The sequence below is a fragment of the Anabrus simplex genome, chromosome 3 (assembly GCF_040414725.1).
Source record: "Anabrus simplex isolate iqAnaSimp1 chromosome 3, ASM4041472v1, whole genome shotgun sequence".
Classification (NCBI taxonomy): domain Eukaryota; kingdom Metazoa; phylum Arthropoda; class Insecta; order Orthoptera; family Tettigoniidae; genus Anabrus; species Anabrus simplex.
In genome coordinates this window covers 187419327-187434764 of record NC_090267.1, presented here as the reverse complement: position 1 = coordinate 187434764, position 15438 = coordinate 187419327, and the positions used below count along the sequence as shown (strand labels likewise).

The window sequence follows — 15438 nt, the reverse complement described above, 5'->3', positions numbered from 1 at the left end:
ACGATAAAGGAGGATTCTTCTGGCCTCCTTAAAGCTCATATTTAAATCCTTGATTTATTTTAATGGGGCTATTTGAAAGAAAACCTCTTCGCTTCAAGACCTCAAAGCCGCATGGAAAAGCGTGCTCGGATCGTGCAACTCTGCAGTGAAATTCATGAAGACCTGTGCCGCGAAGTCATCAGAAACACGCTTACTCGTCTCGAAGAGGTTGTCCGCCGCAGTGGAGACTACATTGAACATGTGATATAGTGAAATGTATTTCCGGGGTCCATGATGCCTGTGTCAAAAATTTCATTAGTGTTCTTTGAAAAATAAAGTTGTTATTCTAAAATTAAATGTGTCAACTACTGTATTCGTGCGCCAGGTACCATTTAAGGTACGAACTTAGGCTAGCACCTATACTTGACGCCTACCACGTAGCAAATCACTCAGTGCCAAGGAAAGTTCAGTGTAGATAGTTGCTATGGATGTATCACACAAATTGCAAAAAAGAAAACTATACCTGCTGGGACTAGAAACATGATGATGATGATGATGAACAAAATTCCTGATAACTAATAGTTCTTGTGTGACGGCCTGAGTGGCTCAGACGGTTGAGGCGCTGGCCTTCTGACCCCAATTTGGCAGATACAATCCTGGCTCAGTTCGGTGGTATTTGAAGGTAATCAAATACGACAGCCTCGTGTCAATGGATTTACTGGCACGTAAAAGAACTCCTGAGGGACTAAATTCCGACACTTCAGAGTCTCCTAAAACCATAAAAATAGTTAGTGGGACGTAAAATAAATAACATTATTATTAATAGGTCGTATGGCAGCAGAAGTCGGTGACAGAAAATGCTGTCTACAATACAAGCAGCATTTCTTTGCGTGCTGCAATTTATGTATACAGATATTTAGCGTGTTATAATTGTGTACTTTTTTTCCGTAGTTTTCATTGCACAATGAAATAATCTCACCTTGTATCATATCAGTGATGTTTATAATTACTTGAGATCTACATATATGTACCTTTCTTAATTTATTTATGCCTATAAAAAAGCAAAAGCAAATTCATCTCCGTACAGGCCATGAAGGCCCTTCGAGGGGTGGAAGGTAAAGGCTTCCACTATCCGTAACCTCGGCACTTGATGGGGTAGAGTGGTTAGCTCTACGCCCGGCCGTCTTTGCCCCCAGGAATTAACCTGGTACTCATTTTTCGTGTAGGCTGAGTGAACCTCAGGGCCATGTGCTCCTCCGGAAGTGGAAATCTAGTTTCTTAAATTTTACGACTTCCTTCCGGGCGAACCGAGCACGCCTTTACCGCCTCGGCCAGGCAGCCCCTTAAGTATGCCTATACTGTTACTATAAATATTACATTGTTGAGCCAAAACCTAATAAACAGCATCACCTGGTGGGAGTGATTGTTTTATTTCATTAAGAACATTTCTGGATGGGGAGTATATAGAGATAAACTGTTATGCTCCAGTCAGTGTGATAGTTACGGACAAGAAGAAAGACCTGGCTGACATCAATTAAAGTCAAATTTTCATGACCAGCCGGCTTAGTCAGCGATTTCTCATACAATGTCATTAGAGTTGACCATTTTTTGTCAGTTGTATACATCATCTCATGATAGACTGATGGAAATGGCATCTTTTACAAACATGGATTATTTAACAAAGATTTGAGAAGCATTAGAAAATATGAAGATTTGTGCCGGCCATCAGATTCCCCTGATTTCATCCTAATTATTTATTTTGGACCAACAGCATAATGTACAGCAGAACAACTTTTATTATACATAGTGAATCAATACATGATTAGGATGGTGGTCATTATGTCTTAGCTCATCACTGTATAACACCAGTTATAATCATGGATTTGATCAGATTCTTTCTTTTATTTTTTTCCAGGGTGCCTCTTCCAGTTTGGTAGTTAAATTTGCTGATACTGAGAAGGAGCGTCAATTGCGTCGTATGCAACAAATGGCTGGCAATATGAGCCTGCTTAACCCATTTGTCTTCAACCAGTTTGGAGCCTATGGTGCCTATGCACAGGTAATGTCCCTTCTTTCACTTGTACACTTTCATTAAAATGTTTACAACATTCTACTTTCAGATGACAGTTTAACAAAGAAATAATACACTGAAACTGTGAGCATGAAGACTAGAAAGTACTGATAGCAGATCCAGTATGTTAAATAAAGTCATCTACCGAGCTCGATAGCTGCAGTCGCTTAAGTGCAGCCAGTATCCAGTATTCAAGAGATAGTAGGTTCAAACCCCACAGTCGGCAGCCCTGAAGATGATTTTCTTGGTTTCCCATTTTCACACCAGGCAAATGCTGGGGCTGTACCTTAATTAAGGCCACGGCCGCTTCCTTCCCACTCCTAGCTCTTTCCTGTCCCATCGTCGCCATAAGACCTATCTGTGTCGGTGCGACGTTAAGCAAATTGTAAGAAAAAAAATATGTAGTCATCTAATAGTTATGTTTTTGGCATGTATTGATAAATAAATGTTCTATTATTAAACAGAAGAATTATTACAAGTTCAATAAAAGAGAATTATTTTTTTACGTAATCAACCACATTATTATTTAATTTCACTTTATACTTTTCCATAGTAGGCCAACACAGTACATACATTCAAAGACATATGCACTCACTCAATACCTATTGTTCGTGGCTAATTGGCACATCTTTCATTTCCATTTAATTCCATTTGTACACATTTAACTAACTCACAGGTCCACAATCATTGAAACAGTTTCTTTTTCTCCCTCATTCCAAATGCTGGTAGATTTGTGGTAAGCAAATCCTTCTAATTCACAGGTTTTAGATTTGGTTGGGCCAAAAAATTCACAATCAGATGTTTAACCAAAGTGGTACAGAAACTGTATTGAACTGAACAAGATACATGAAAGAGTGTAATAAAGAATATCTAAGATTAACATTGTTGTAGTTATCAGTTTCTCTGTGTTGGGCATCATTCACCCACATTCGCCGCCATGTGCATCTACTTATCCGTTCTTTTCAAGTACTCAACGGAATAGGTATGAATACACTAGCGTTATATCTTTTTCATTTAAATACCCTAGTCAGTTGTTTCACGTTAAGTCGGCACTCCCAAGAGACCTGTTAAGAAGTCCCACCTTGTCCAGTCCACGCAGGAAAGTGGTATGTAATCGTTCTCAAAAGTGGTTTCAGTATTGCACAGTAGTTGCAAAACTACACCATTAATAAAACCAACACTGGCGAGTTCCAAGATCAGCCAGTGAGACTATTTCATAGACAGAGACGTATCGAAGGTATATGGTGCAGTGATTATGGCACATGTAACTCCAACCCAAATCATAACATAGTAGTGTGCTACTGAAGTTCTTCATCATAATAATAAGGATGTCTTTTTAAACTAACATTCAGAGGCAAGGATCTGTCATCACAAACTTATGAGATGCACTTACTGCACATGCGTCATGTCGCACATCTGTAGTTAAGCCATCATGTCAAAATAGATGGTAACCTTTCATCATCATCATCATCATCATCATCATCATCATCATCATCATCATCATCCAAGAGAAGCATGGATATTCTTGGAATTTGTGTTTCTGCTGAGCACCCCCTAATGGATTATTTTTGTGAATGAAGCGAAGATGCATGCAATCAGTTGTGACTTCATCATAAACTTATTTTTTAGTATCTAACAAAGACGATTTGAAAATGTCTTCTTTAGTTTCCGTAGATTAGTGTCAATTGGAACTCATTTATCCAAATGAAATTATTTCATTATAGTTGATTTCTGTTATTTCTTTTCAAGGAGCTTACAAAATTACAGTCGAGGCTATACACGAGAGGGGGGGTGGAGGTTACAGAGGTTCAAACCCAACCCCTCCCCACCACCAAAATAAAAACCTTGACAGATTTAAACAGCACACACAAGTTTTTGGAAAATTCAACCCATTAAATCAAAACTATTAGGAAATCAAGCATTTGCAAAATAAAAATGAAAAATGAATTTAAGCTATAAAAACTGTGCCATCTTTAAAAAAATTTTCTTTGAATGCAGTTAATATTTTACTGAAAAACAAATGAAAAGTGTTAATTTCAATTAACAATATGGACCATTTGTTTTAATAAATTATTCACAATCATTCAATTATTTACTCTTCAATCCACATTATTAGCACCTAACATAGTTTCCTTGGACCTTATATTAGCGTCGTATAAATGCAGAAAACTGAAAACATGAAGTCTATTGTCTGAATATTATAAGTTTGAATGGTTATAAGCCTAAAAATGTGTGACATTTCTTAGTCTTCAGTTTTTAAACATCTGTTATCAGTTCCTGTGAATCATGTTTCAGATATTCTGAAAAGTCTGCAAATAATAATAGAATATAGAGGTATTTTCCATAGTCTATAGTAAGAAATTCAAACAACTGATTCCACACAAGATTATCCAGAAAGAACTTAGTGTGCCTTGGCTCCATGCTTGGGACGGGATCAGAGAGGATGGTTTGACTGGGCCGAAGGAACTGTAACGGGAGAGTGGTGCTGAGTAATGTAATTTAGAATACAACTAGTGCGTTTGAGTGTTACGAAAAATGCTATTCATATGGTCAACCATGCTACAATAGCCCTCTAGCCAAGTAAGGAAAGTAATGCCAATCTACCTCACTCCCCATCTTGTCTAGCATGCCTTATTTTGGTGCTGCCATAGACTTTGACGTGGGTATGTTTTTGGACTGGAAGTCTATCTTGAATTAGCATGGACAGTTTTTCATTGATAATTTTCTGACATCACGGTAACCATGGCAATCAGTGTACATCACCTATGTACAGGAAAAGTCATATCCATGATTCTATGCTTTTCCTTGTAGCAGAGGAAATAGGAAAAGTCCTCTCAGTTTTAGTTACTGCGTTGATGGGGTGAAAGTTCCTTTTGGGGATCATTGTAAGTATCTAGGTGTTAATATAAGGAAAGATCTTCACTGGGGTAATCACATAAATGGGATTGTAAATAAAGGGTACCGATCTCTGCACATGGTTATGAGGGTGTTTAGGGGTTGTAGTAAGGATGTAAAGGAGAGTGCATGTAAGTTTCTGGTAAGACCCCAACTAGAGTATGGTTCCAGTGTATGGGACCCTCACCAGGATTACCTGATTCAAGAACTGGAAAAAATCCAAAGAAAAGCAGCTCGATTTGTTCTGGGTGATTTCTGACAAAAGAGTAGCGTTACAAAAATGTTGCAATGTTTGGGTTGGGAAGAATTGAGAGAAAGAAGAAGAGCTGCTCGACTAAGTGGTATGTTCCGAGCTGTCAGCGGAAAGATGGCGTGGAATGACATTAGTAGACGAATAGGTTTGAATGGCGTCTATAAAAGTAGGAAAGATCACAATATGAAGATAAAGTTGGAATTCAAGAGGACAAACTGGGGCAAATATTCATTTATAGGAAGGGGAGTTAGGGATTGGAATAACTTACCAAGGGAGATGTTCAATAAATTTCCAATTTCTTTGAAATCATTTCGGAAAAGGCTAGGAAAGCAACAGATAGGGAATCTGCCACCTGGGCGACTGCCCTAAATGCAGATCAGTATTGATTGATTGAGTAAATTTTTGTGCAGTTTCACTATAACCCAATAACGTTTGATGGTGCAGTGTGAGGATCCAACTATCCTTGGGGCTTATGATCTTGGCTTGATCCGATACATCCATAAAATATGCCATGTGAAAGTCTTGGTTTGGAAAGGTTAGTAGCACAGTATTCATAAAGTCTTCTTTGCATTTCTCAAACTGTTTCCTATCTTCTTCAGTCCTTTGAATGTTTCGTCTGTCATTCTTTTTTGATCCCTTCAAATATTCATTCAAAATAGCTTCAGCTTGAGCAGCATTCTTAAGATAATGACGACAGAAATTGATCAAGCCTAGGAAAGCACAGAGTTCTTGTACTGTATCTGGAAGCTTGTAATCTCAGATTATTTGTACCTTCTCAGGAAGTGGTCTTGATCCAGCGATCAGGTATTCTAAGAATTTCAGTTCTTCAGTGCCTGTTACAGACTAGGCTATGGTTATGAGAAGGCTACATTTTGTTAACCTTTTGAAAACCAGTTTTAGATGTTTCTGATGTTCTTCTTCTGATGATGAAGCTATGAAGATGTCACCAAGATATGAACATGCAAAATCCAGTCCATGCCTTACTTTATTGATAAATGTTGGAATGTCAAATGTGCATTTCTGAGGCTACAGGACAAGTGGTGTGTTAACAGCAGTTTTGGATTATCTACTTCAGCTATTGGAATTTAGTAATACACTTTGAAAAGATTGAGAAAATTATGGCACCTTTCTGGATATGATGGAAATCCTCAGTCCTCAGAATGGGGTATCTGTCACAACTTGTTCTTTCATTTAATCTTCTGAAGTCTCCACATGGTCGAAGAGAACCATCCTTCTTACCATATGAAGTGGACTAGCCTATTCTGACTGTGATGGTCTGATGATCCTATGATCCTATAAAGTGAAATTCTTGTTTTGCCTGTTGTAGTCAAATTGGCTCTAAAGGTACTAAATTTGGCTTTGTTATTTCTGGATAAGAGTTGAATATATTGGAGAATTTAATATATTTGCTGACTGTGCCTAAAATGTCTTTTTTCTGAAATGGACAAAACTTCACCCTGGCTAGTAGTTTGGTTATGCCATTAATCAAGCGTTTCGTGCAAATATCAACCCATAAATTGAATTCATTGAGGAAATCTGCTCCTAATATAGCCTACCTTTTTTTATTTTTGCAATTATAAACGGCCACTGAAAGTTTTTTCACAAACCTAAATCCACTGGTAGCATAGAGTTCGTAAGTGTGATCAATTTTATCATATTTAACAAAGGACCAAAGGAAATGTCTGCTCCACTATTGACAAGAAACTGCAGGCCTGTAATTTTACCTCGCAGGAATAACCAGTGTTTGTGGCTTCTATCACAGCTTTCAGCAGTCACTCGCTGCTAATTCTGCTGCTAGTTGGGGTTTTCACAAGTTTTCCATGCACGTTGTTGCTTACATTTTTCTGGCATATATCTTTGTCCAAACCTTAAATGGTAGTAGCAATATTTACCATTTGGGCCAAATCATCTTCACCTATTACGACTGGAGTTGCTGCTTCTGCGATATGGACTTGGACTGCAACTGTACTGCCGGCCTAATGGAATAGCTGCAATTTGTTGTTCTAATATATAAATTGTAGCAATTAGTTCATCATATAAAGCATTCTTTGAACTCTGTCCTTCAGCAATACATATTTCACTGCGGGGATTCATCTTCAACACTTTATCAGCCATTACTGCAACTCTATCTAGGCATTCTTCACTCACAATTAGGATATTCTTTATAGAATCTGGTAGTTTGTCAAGCTAAAGTATTGCAGGACTTTATCAGACACATTCTGTCCAGCTAGGGACTGCATTTTTCTCAAAAGCTGATTAGGCATATAATCACTTAACTCAATGCCAGTTAATAAATGTTTAATTTTCTTGTCCTCAATTTCTTTAAAAATATTGGTGAGTTGTGATTTTGCTGTGGAATATTTATTTGTTTCAGTTCTGGAAATTTAAAAAAAGTAAACATTGTACATATTCCTTGTGTGACATGGAATACTTTTTGATGTAGAAGTATATTTAGTAAGTTCACAATAGGAATTAGATCTGTAGACAAGGCATGCCACTGCAGCAAAGAAAAGTCATTATTTTGGTCCCTTGAAATTGCCACATACCAACTGATTCGAACTTTGTGTGTGAATGCATTCTTTTGTTGGTAACAGCCATCATATTTGTAATTTATCATAAAAAACGGATGGACTTCATGAGAAATGAATCAAAAACAATGATGAAATGTTTCCATAGTAAAGAATGCATTCAAGAAACCAGAACTATTTTTTGTGAGTGAAGTAGCTTGTAAGTTAGAGGTGGAAATTTTTAAGGAGTTCAGTATATCGCAAAACAAACGGTACTGAAGTTACAAACATGTTCTAAACATCAAGATATGCCATTATAATACAATGTGACAATGTCAACACACGTCTAACTGCATGTATTCGAAATATGCACCCTCGCAGCTTGTGCAGTGTTCATAACGGTTCTGTAGATTGTCAAACATAGTGATGGACTCAGGTTGTTGCAAGGACTCAAAAGAGTATTGTATTTTCTCTCAGAATTCTAGAACGTTTCTAAGTAGGTCATCTGACCAGAAAATAGATTCTTTCAGAATCTCCCATTTTTATATGCATTTGGAGACATGAGATCTGGGTAGTAGGAAGGGTATGGGAAATTAAGCAATTTCCAAAGTGCTATTGCAGAAAGGCAAGTGACCACTTCTTGGTGCAGGCTGTAGCTTCATCTTGCTGCATCCATTGTTGTTGCAGTCACAGGTTTCTGGCAACTTTCACTATTGTTTGATGTATGTAATTTCAATGCTGTTTGCTATTATTTGCTGGTATTGTGGGGCATGTCATTTTCATATATAGCTATATATTTTTAGGATGAGTAATGGGAAGGAACAAATAAGTACCATTTCAAGTTATACCATTATGTAGAAAGATATTAACATGAATAGGAGAGACAGAAGAAATAGTTGAAGACAGCAGCATTTGAAGATGTAGAGATTATCTTTGTCCTTTTGTGTTTGTGTGTTCGTCCTTGTCTACTTCTCTATTGCTCCCTCTTCCAGTGCTGTCCTGTCATTGTGTCTATCCTATTAAGTGTTCCTGTTCACGTTCCTATCTTCATAATCAATCCGAATTCTCTATCCACCCGTTCTTAGCCCCAATTAGCTCGTTTCTGCATCTGAGCTTTGTCGAGAGTGCAGGCACCAACACTCTTTGAGGGGCAGATCTTAAAGTCTTGCTGTGGGAAGTGTCGAGTAAGAAATCTTTTACTACCTGCATTTATCTTACCCTTTTCTCTTGTCTTTCCAAAGATCTATCAAGAAGGTCCCTCAAGTAGTGTTGGAAGCCCATCTCAATGGGTACTGTGAAGAAAGGGACGTAGAAGAATTGGGTTTGATGAGGAGTGAGCCAATAAATTTGATAACAATAGTGTATGAGAATGTGGAGTTTGTCCTTACCCTTTGGTTTCTTGTCTCCTTTTTAAATGCTCTCTCTTCCATTGCTGACCTGTCATTCCTGTTCCTTTCTAAATATAATTTCTGGTATGAATCTCTTCTTACATTAAAATGAAAAATTATTATAAATATGGTAGCAAATATCTGCAATATAGAGATAAACCCAAATCCCTGGCACAATGGAGTTTTGATAGGTTGGCCAGTTCTTTTGCACTATAATGATGTTCTGATTCCTTTAGAGTAGCAGGTGGATGGTCCAGTAAATCCAAGTGCATCATTAAACTTGTTATTGCTCGACATTGATTAAGGCTGCACTTATGATTTTACTTTGGTGGAGAGCAGTGACAGATGCTCGTCAGACTGGAAGGGCTACAAACCTGGTTAAAAGAGAGTAGTGTTGAAGCTACATATATTGGCTGGGGTTTTGTAATGGTATGTATTGGTAAGAGAAGGCCTTTGTAATTTTCTCGGTATGGGTAGTGTAGCATTGTAAACATCTGCGTGCAGCCCTCCCAGCCCCGTTTGCACCAGTTGCCGCTGGTGGAGAAGACACAAGGAGCTGACAGACTAATAGGCTATGCTCTAAAGAGTAGAGAAGTAAATGTAGATCGAGGAGATGATAGAGTAAAGAGGGTAATTACCAGTTTCAGAAAGGAGTACAAACAGAGGCTACAATGTTAGCTGAAAATCGAGAATCATGAACAGTAGTGAAACAGTTCTGAATACTTAAAATAAACTTTCATTTTTAAAGTGGCAAAGCAACAGTTCTTAACTTAAAAATAAATTAACCATCTGAGTTATGGTATGCAGAATTGAAATCAATGTAGGAATGAACAAATAATAGTTAAGTATCAGTTTGGTATTTTCATACTCTTACTAATATAATCAGATTGTAGTGCCTGTCTGCACATTCATTTTATTTGTTGCAATTTTTAGAGGATTAATAGCATACACAATTCAGAGAGATTATATCCATAAATATTTTTAGAAGTTTTCTCTGCCTTTCTTCCTTTTTGAATTGAATGAATGCAAGCATTGCTAATCTTTTTTATGAAACTTGTCAGTATTAAAGTAGACACACCTAGAATTTCCTTCCACTTGGTTTTATTGCAATCTGTTAGGTAAGAACTGATAAAAGAACAATTTTAACCTTGAAAATACTGACACTCATCGAGAGAGAAGTAAACAAAGAGTTCACTGACTTCCCTTGCAGGTCACCGACACCACACCCAGGTCCAATGCACATGTCTCATCACTCACACCTCACTGCGTGACCAGAAAGTCCAGTTTGTTCACAGTAACAGTTGTGTTTGGTACTTCATTGCATTCTACTCACCATGTAGAATGCAAAACCAATCAAATTAAATATCCTTCACATGCACATTGACTGTGAGATTAGTTTCTTTTCTGATTGTTGCTTCAGTGTGAGATCTTTGGATGCAATATCCATACACACCTACCTTCAGTAAACTTAGCATCACACATGTTCATGAGAATTCAGTTTCAGTGGTGTACTACCTCAAGGTGCCAATAATAGCTTTCCATGTGCTCATCAGTTGTACAAATGATCACAAAATCCACTTTCACACATGCAAACTTGCATGCATGCAAAAGCTAGTGTTTAATATATCTAATTCCTTCATACATTCTGAGTTGGCCTCCTCTAACTATAATCTTTATAATCTCTCAATTATATTAATAATTACATCCTATAGAACAATGAGTTTTTCAATTAGTCCTTAATGATCAAATATTTACTTTTTTACACATCATAAAGCTATTACCTTAATTTTTAACTGTAGGTATAGAATAAAGGAAAAGAAAAGCAAAAACAGAAATAACCAAGCATTCTTCAGGTTCATTAGCCAAGTAAAATGACCAACACTTCTACAGTATTTACTTGAGGAAGAGAAGATATGAGACATACAGTAGTTGGGTAAGCTCTCTGTCCCAAAATCCAAATATGGAATTTTGCTAAGGAATGTTAAATTGCTATGCATTCTCAATCATGTTATACTAAATGGCAGCATGGAATCTTTTCTGGAATTCTTAATAAAAGGATAAGTGCATTTAAATTCTGGTTAACTAACCAGTCGGTCTCCTTCAGATGAAGATTGGTTTTCCATGGATTTCCATTTTCACACCAGGCAAATGCTGGGGTTGTACCTTAACTATGGCCATGGCCACTACATTCCCAATCCTAGCCTTGTCCCACCCTTGCATCGCCAAAAGCCTTCGGAGTATAAGTGTGCCTTTTAACCATTAGCAAATAAAAGATTAAAGGTACCGGTACCGTCCTGTGCCTATAAGTACAGGAAATTATGAAAGTAAAAAATATAAACTTATGGAACAATTCCCCAGGAATATACTAGCATGGTGTAAGCCTACAATAAATCAATATACCTTTATGTATACTTACTGTTTACAAATAGTTTTGGCTTGTTCAATAAATATTTGGAAAACTTCAAATTACTGTATACAGGATCATAATGTGGTAAGGTATTTTATGGATTTCATTCTCAACTTACTCTTCCATTCCTCTACCATTCCATTCCTTTCTTAAGACAAGAAGAGGTGTTTCTTCTGAAAATCTGAATTCACACTGAGGCATTTTTATTTTTTTTTATTTTATCCATGCTATTTTCAAATTACTTTATCCTCTTGCATATACAACATTTCTAATACATGATGTGCATATGGAAAAAGGAATAACTTTATACGCTGGGATATATTAACACATTAGTTATAAGAATATTGTGTTAATTACACTTTCTATAGCAAAAAAACAGAAACAGGAAAATAGAAATTTGAGTTATGTATATGATATCCTAACAAAGGACATCTTGCAATTTCTTTAATGTCTGCCATACACTTGAACAAGTGTTGAGTAAGGGCAAGTCCTGATACATCCAGAAATCTGGACACACTCAGTTTTACAATAAGAGATTAGGTTAATATTCCTGGGACATAATTTAGCCAGTTGTTTTAGGAAGGGGAATTTGCTGTAAATGGTACACAGTGAACATATCCTTAAGAGTTTTTTTATGTAATACCAGTACTAGCTCTGACTGTATGCTAGTATTTATGGTCAATTAATATAAATGAATGATCATGTATGGTTTTTAGTTGTCACACAATAGATTAGGGCTTATAACAAGGATTATTTGGCTCTGTAACAGGTTCGTGGAATAGTCGCTGGTAAAGAAGACTTGGATGGATTTGCAATTTTAAGCAGACCAGCTTTCAGGGGTGCAAGAGGTCTGTTTATCAAGGATGGCCAGGTTTTGTGGAAGGTAGTGTTTGATGTTGTCTGGATGGTTAATGTGTTGCTAAAATGGAGTCGCTGTTACCAAACTGCTTAGTTGATGTGATGAGCTAGAAGTCCAACTGAAGCAAGTAATGCAATGTATTTGGAAGACTAGGTGGGAATTAGCCCTCTCAAAAGTCACAATGAGGGCCTTTTCTCTCTTTTCCAAATTGCACCCTATCAAACAATGAAAGAAAAGTACTTTATCATCCAACCCCTATCATATTCATAGGACATAGATTTCACAAATAGCTATGAGGTTTTGAAATACTGAAATACTATGCATGCATGTATAAAAGTCCTTTAATGTGAACTATATAATTATAAACTTATGAACTAATTAAACAATAATGCACTGCAGAGCAATACAATGGGAACATAAATTAGAATGTTAGTTTAAGTGAATAAGTGTAGAGAGGTCATTTTTCTCAAGTTAGACAGATGAAGAACAAGAACTGGTCTCCTAAGTTACTTTTTTTTTTACAAGTAAACAAATAGAAACCAAACAATGAAATGGAATGACATAGTATTTCTGTTTTATGTTTTACAGGCACGATAATACCATAGAGTTTTTATTTAGTACTCTTAGCTTTACCTACAACTTTAGACTTGTAATTCTCTGACTGCAAGAATAATGTTAATAATAGAAAATATTGGCTTCGTGGTGATTTTTTAAATATTTTTTACTCAGGCAGGAAATGTACCAAAGAGAATCATAGAACAAGTTAAGGGAACAAGTTGAAAGGAGCTACTTGCCATGTCATAATGCTGTTGATAGTAAGCATAAAAACCTCATAGTCCATAATTTGTGTTAAGACAATTAATTTATCTGTCTTTGATGTCTGGCATCAGAATCCGTTAGGCTGAGTGGTAGAAAAACTGCATTAAATGATTAAGTATTTTAATATACATTCTTCATTATATTCGACCATTTTGTAGTTATGGACATTATGCCCATGTACATGAAAAAAATTAATTTCTACCCAACTTGTAGAACCCATATTTTATACCATGAAGACATAAAAATTTGAGCTGTGGTTAAACGTCTTCTAAACCAAATATGAAATCTGTTTTGTTAAAACTATGGTTTTAGTAGTCACACCTTTGAATATGAAGAAGACATTGAAATCGAGAAACTCTTTAACGAACTGAGAAGATGAATACAAGATTAGCAAAGTTTGAATGGCAATAATTCAGATGGACATAAAAGCCCCATCAGTTCCACAACAATTACAAAGCAGAATGCAATGCTTACTTTTTAGAACAGTGATTGAGTACCTGGACCATATCACAGAACAAAACAAGATCATGAAATACGCAGATAAGATACGAGCCATCTCGGAGATGCCATGCCCTACAAACGTGGAAAAGGTTAGGCAGTTTCTTGAAATGATGACATATTACTGTAGCGTTATTCCACACTTCTATCAAAGACATACACACTCCAAAACTTATTACAAAAGGGCCAATGTTTTCACTGGACTTCTTCCAGAGAATCAGAGTTTCTAAAGATGAAAGCTGAAATATGTAGCGACTCTGTATTGTTGTTGTGTGACCTTATCTTGCCTGTCATACCTCAGATGCAAGTCCAGTGGGCATTGCCGGAGTTCTCAGCCACATTGTGGACGGGCAAGTAAAACCCATAGGTTACACATCATAGGTTATATATCACAAATTACTGTAAGTTCACAGAAGGAGAATGCCACGCTAGCCACCAGCACCTTGGAAAGATGTGACAATCCAAATCACAAACCCACTGCCATACTGGGGTAAAACACTGGAAATTTCACAACTGAAAAGGCCTAAAGAGCTTGAATACTTTAAAGAATGTATAATCAGTTTAATAGATCATGGAAGCTTCATCATACATATTAAGAATTTTTAACAGTTTACCATTTGTGTTGGGTTTGGTTTTAGTTAGGTTTGGTGTGGTTTGATTTTGATTTGATTTTGTATAGTTAGTGAACATGAGTACTTACAGGAAATAGTTTGTCACGTAAAAGTTTTACAGTAACTGTCTGTTGAATAGAGTGTTGAATGCTGAGCATTTCAGAAAACTTAGTAAAGGTTGTACTAGAGTGAATAGTTAATATTGGTAGGGGTGCAGACATATCACTTTACTTGGGTTAACATGTATTACTAGTAGTGTTGGTAAATATTGCAGTGGCTATGCTCGTAAGGGAAAATCCTTCACATGGAAGAGAACAAGAGGTAGCTTTCCCCTCTTGTCTCTTCCCATGTTTCTGTAGGTCAGCAGAGATCCATACCGTATTTTGTTTTAGTCTTGGTTGGGAAGTTTGACTGGATGCCCTTGTCACCATGTGCTTGAAAATCTTACTCAAAGTCACATGATTTCAAACCTGGAATGTTGGGAGCCAGGTGGCAGTGGTCATTGTTTTAAAGGGAAGTGCAGCTAGAGAACCATTCTTCTTATCTTCTTCTTCTTCTTCTTCTTCATCTTCTTCGTATTATTATTATTATTATTATTATTATTATTATTATTATTATTTATTATTATTTCCTATGACGCCTGGTAAGGACCACGTGCCAATCAATTCAGTTCTTCATACTTTGGTGCTTTCTCTTCCGCTCCTTCCAATATTCTTTCATCCTTTCAATATGCTGTTTCCTTCTGTCGTCAGACCACTTCGCACCAGGCCAAGGGCGCCCATACCGGGGGCAAGGTGAGGCCGCGGCCCCCCTCTAGCTCTCAGGAAAAGGCAAAAATCTAGTGTAGTCACGTGTTTTCGTTTCAAGAAAATGATTTAAAAGTCAGCATTACGTAAAAGTGGTAGTATCGTCCACCACCAACAGGCAAGGAACACCGTGGGTTATTCTACCGCAGAATACAAATTGCCATTTATCTTCCAAAATATTAAAATTACTATGTACCCCCAGGTCTGAGCCCCCCTCTAGAAACTATCATATGGGCGCCCATGCACCAGGCTTCTTGTTCAATCTTCCTTGGAATCCTATGCCTACTACCCTCTTTCTAAAAATTTATCTGTCCAGAATTTCTCCTTATATTATTTCTTTCTAAA

At 36.9% G+C, this 15438-nt stretch overlaps 1 protein-coding gene across 1 annotated transcript in view; it reads left to right on the top strand.

The window, feature by feature from the left end:
- The window catches only part of bru3 (bruno 3), a 372081-nt gene that overhangs the window by 240154 nt on the left and 116489 nt on the right, over positions 1-15438 (top strand). The window contains exon 3 of the mRNA XM_067142838.1: positions 1895-2038. Within this exon, the coding sequence (XP_066998939.1) occupies positions 1895-2038 (144 nt within the window). The remainder of the gene's footprint in view (positions 1-1894; positions 2039-15438) is intronic.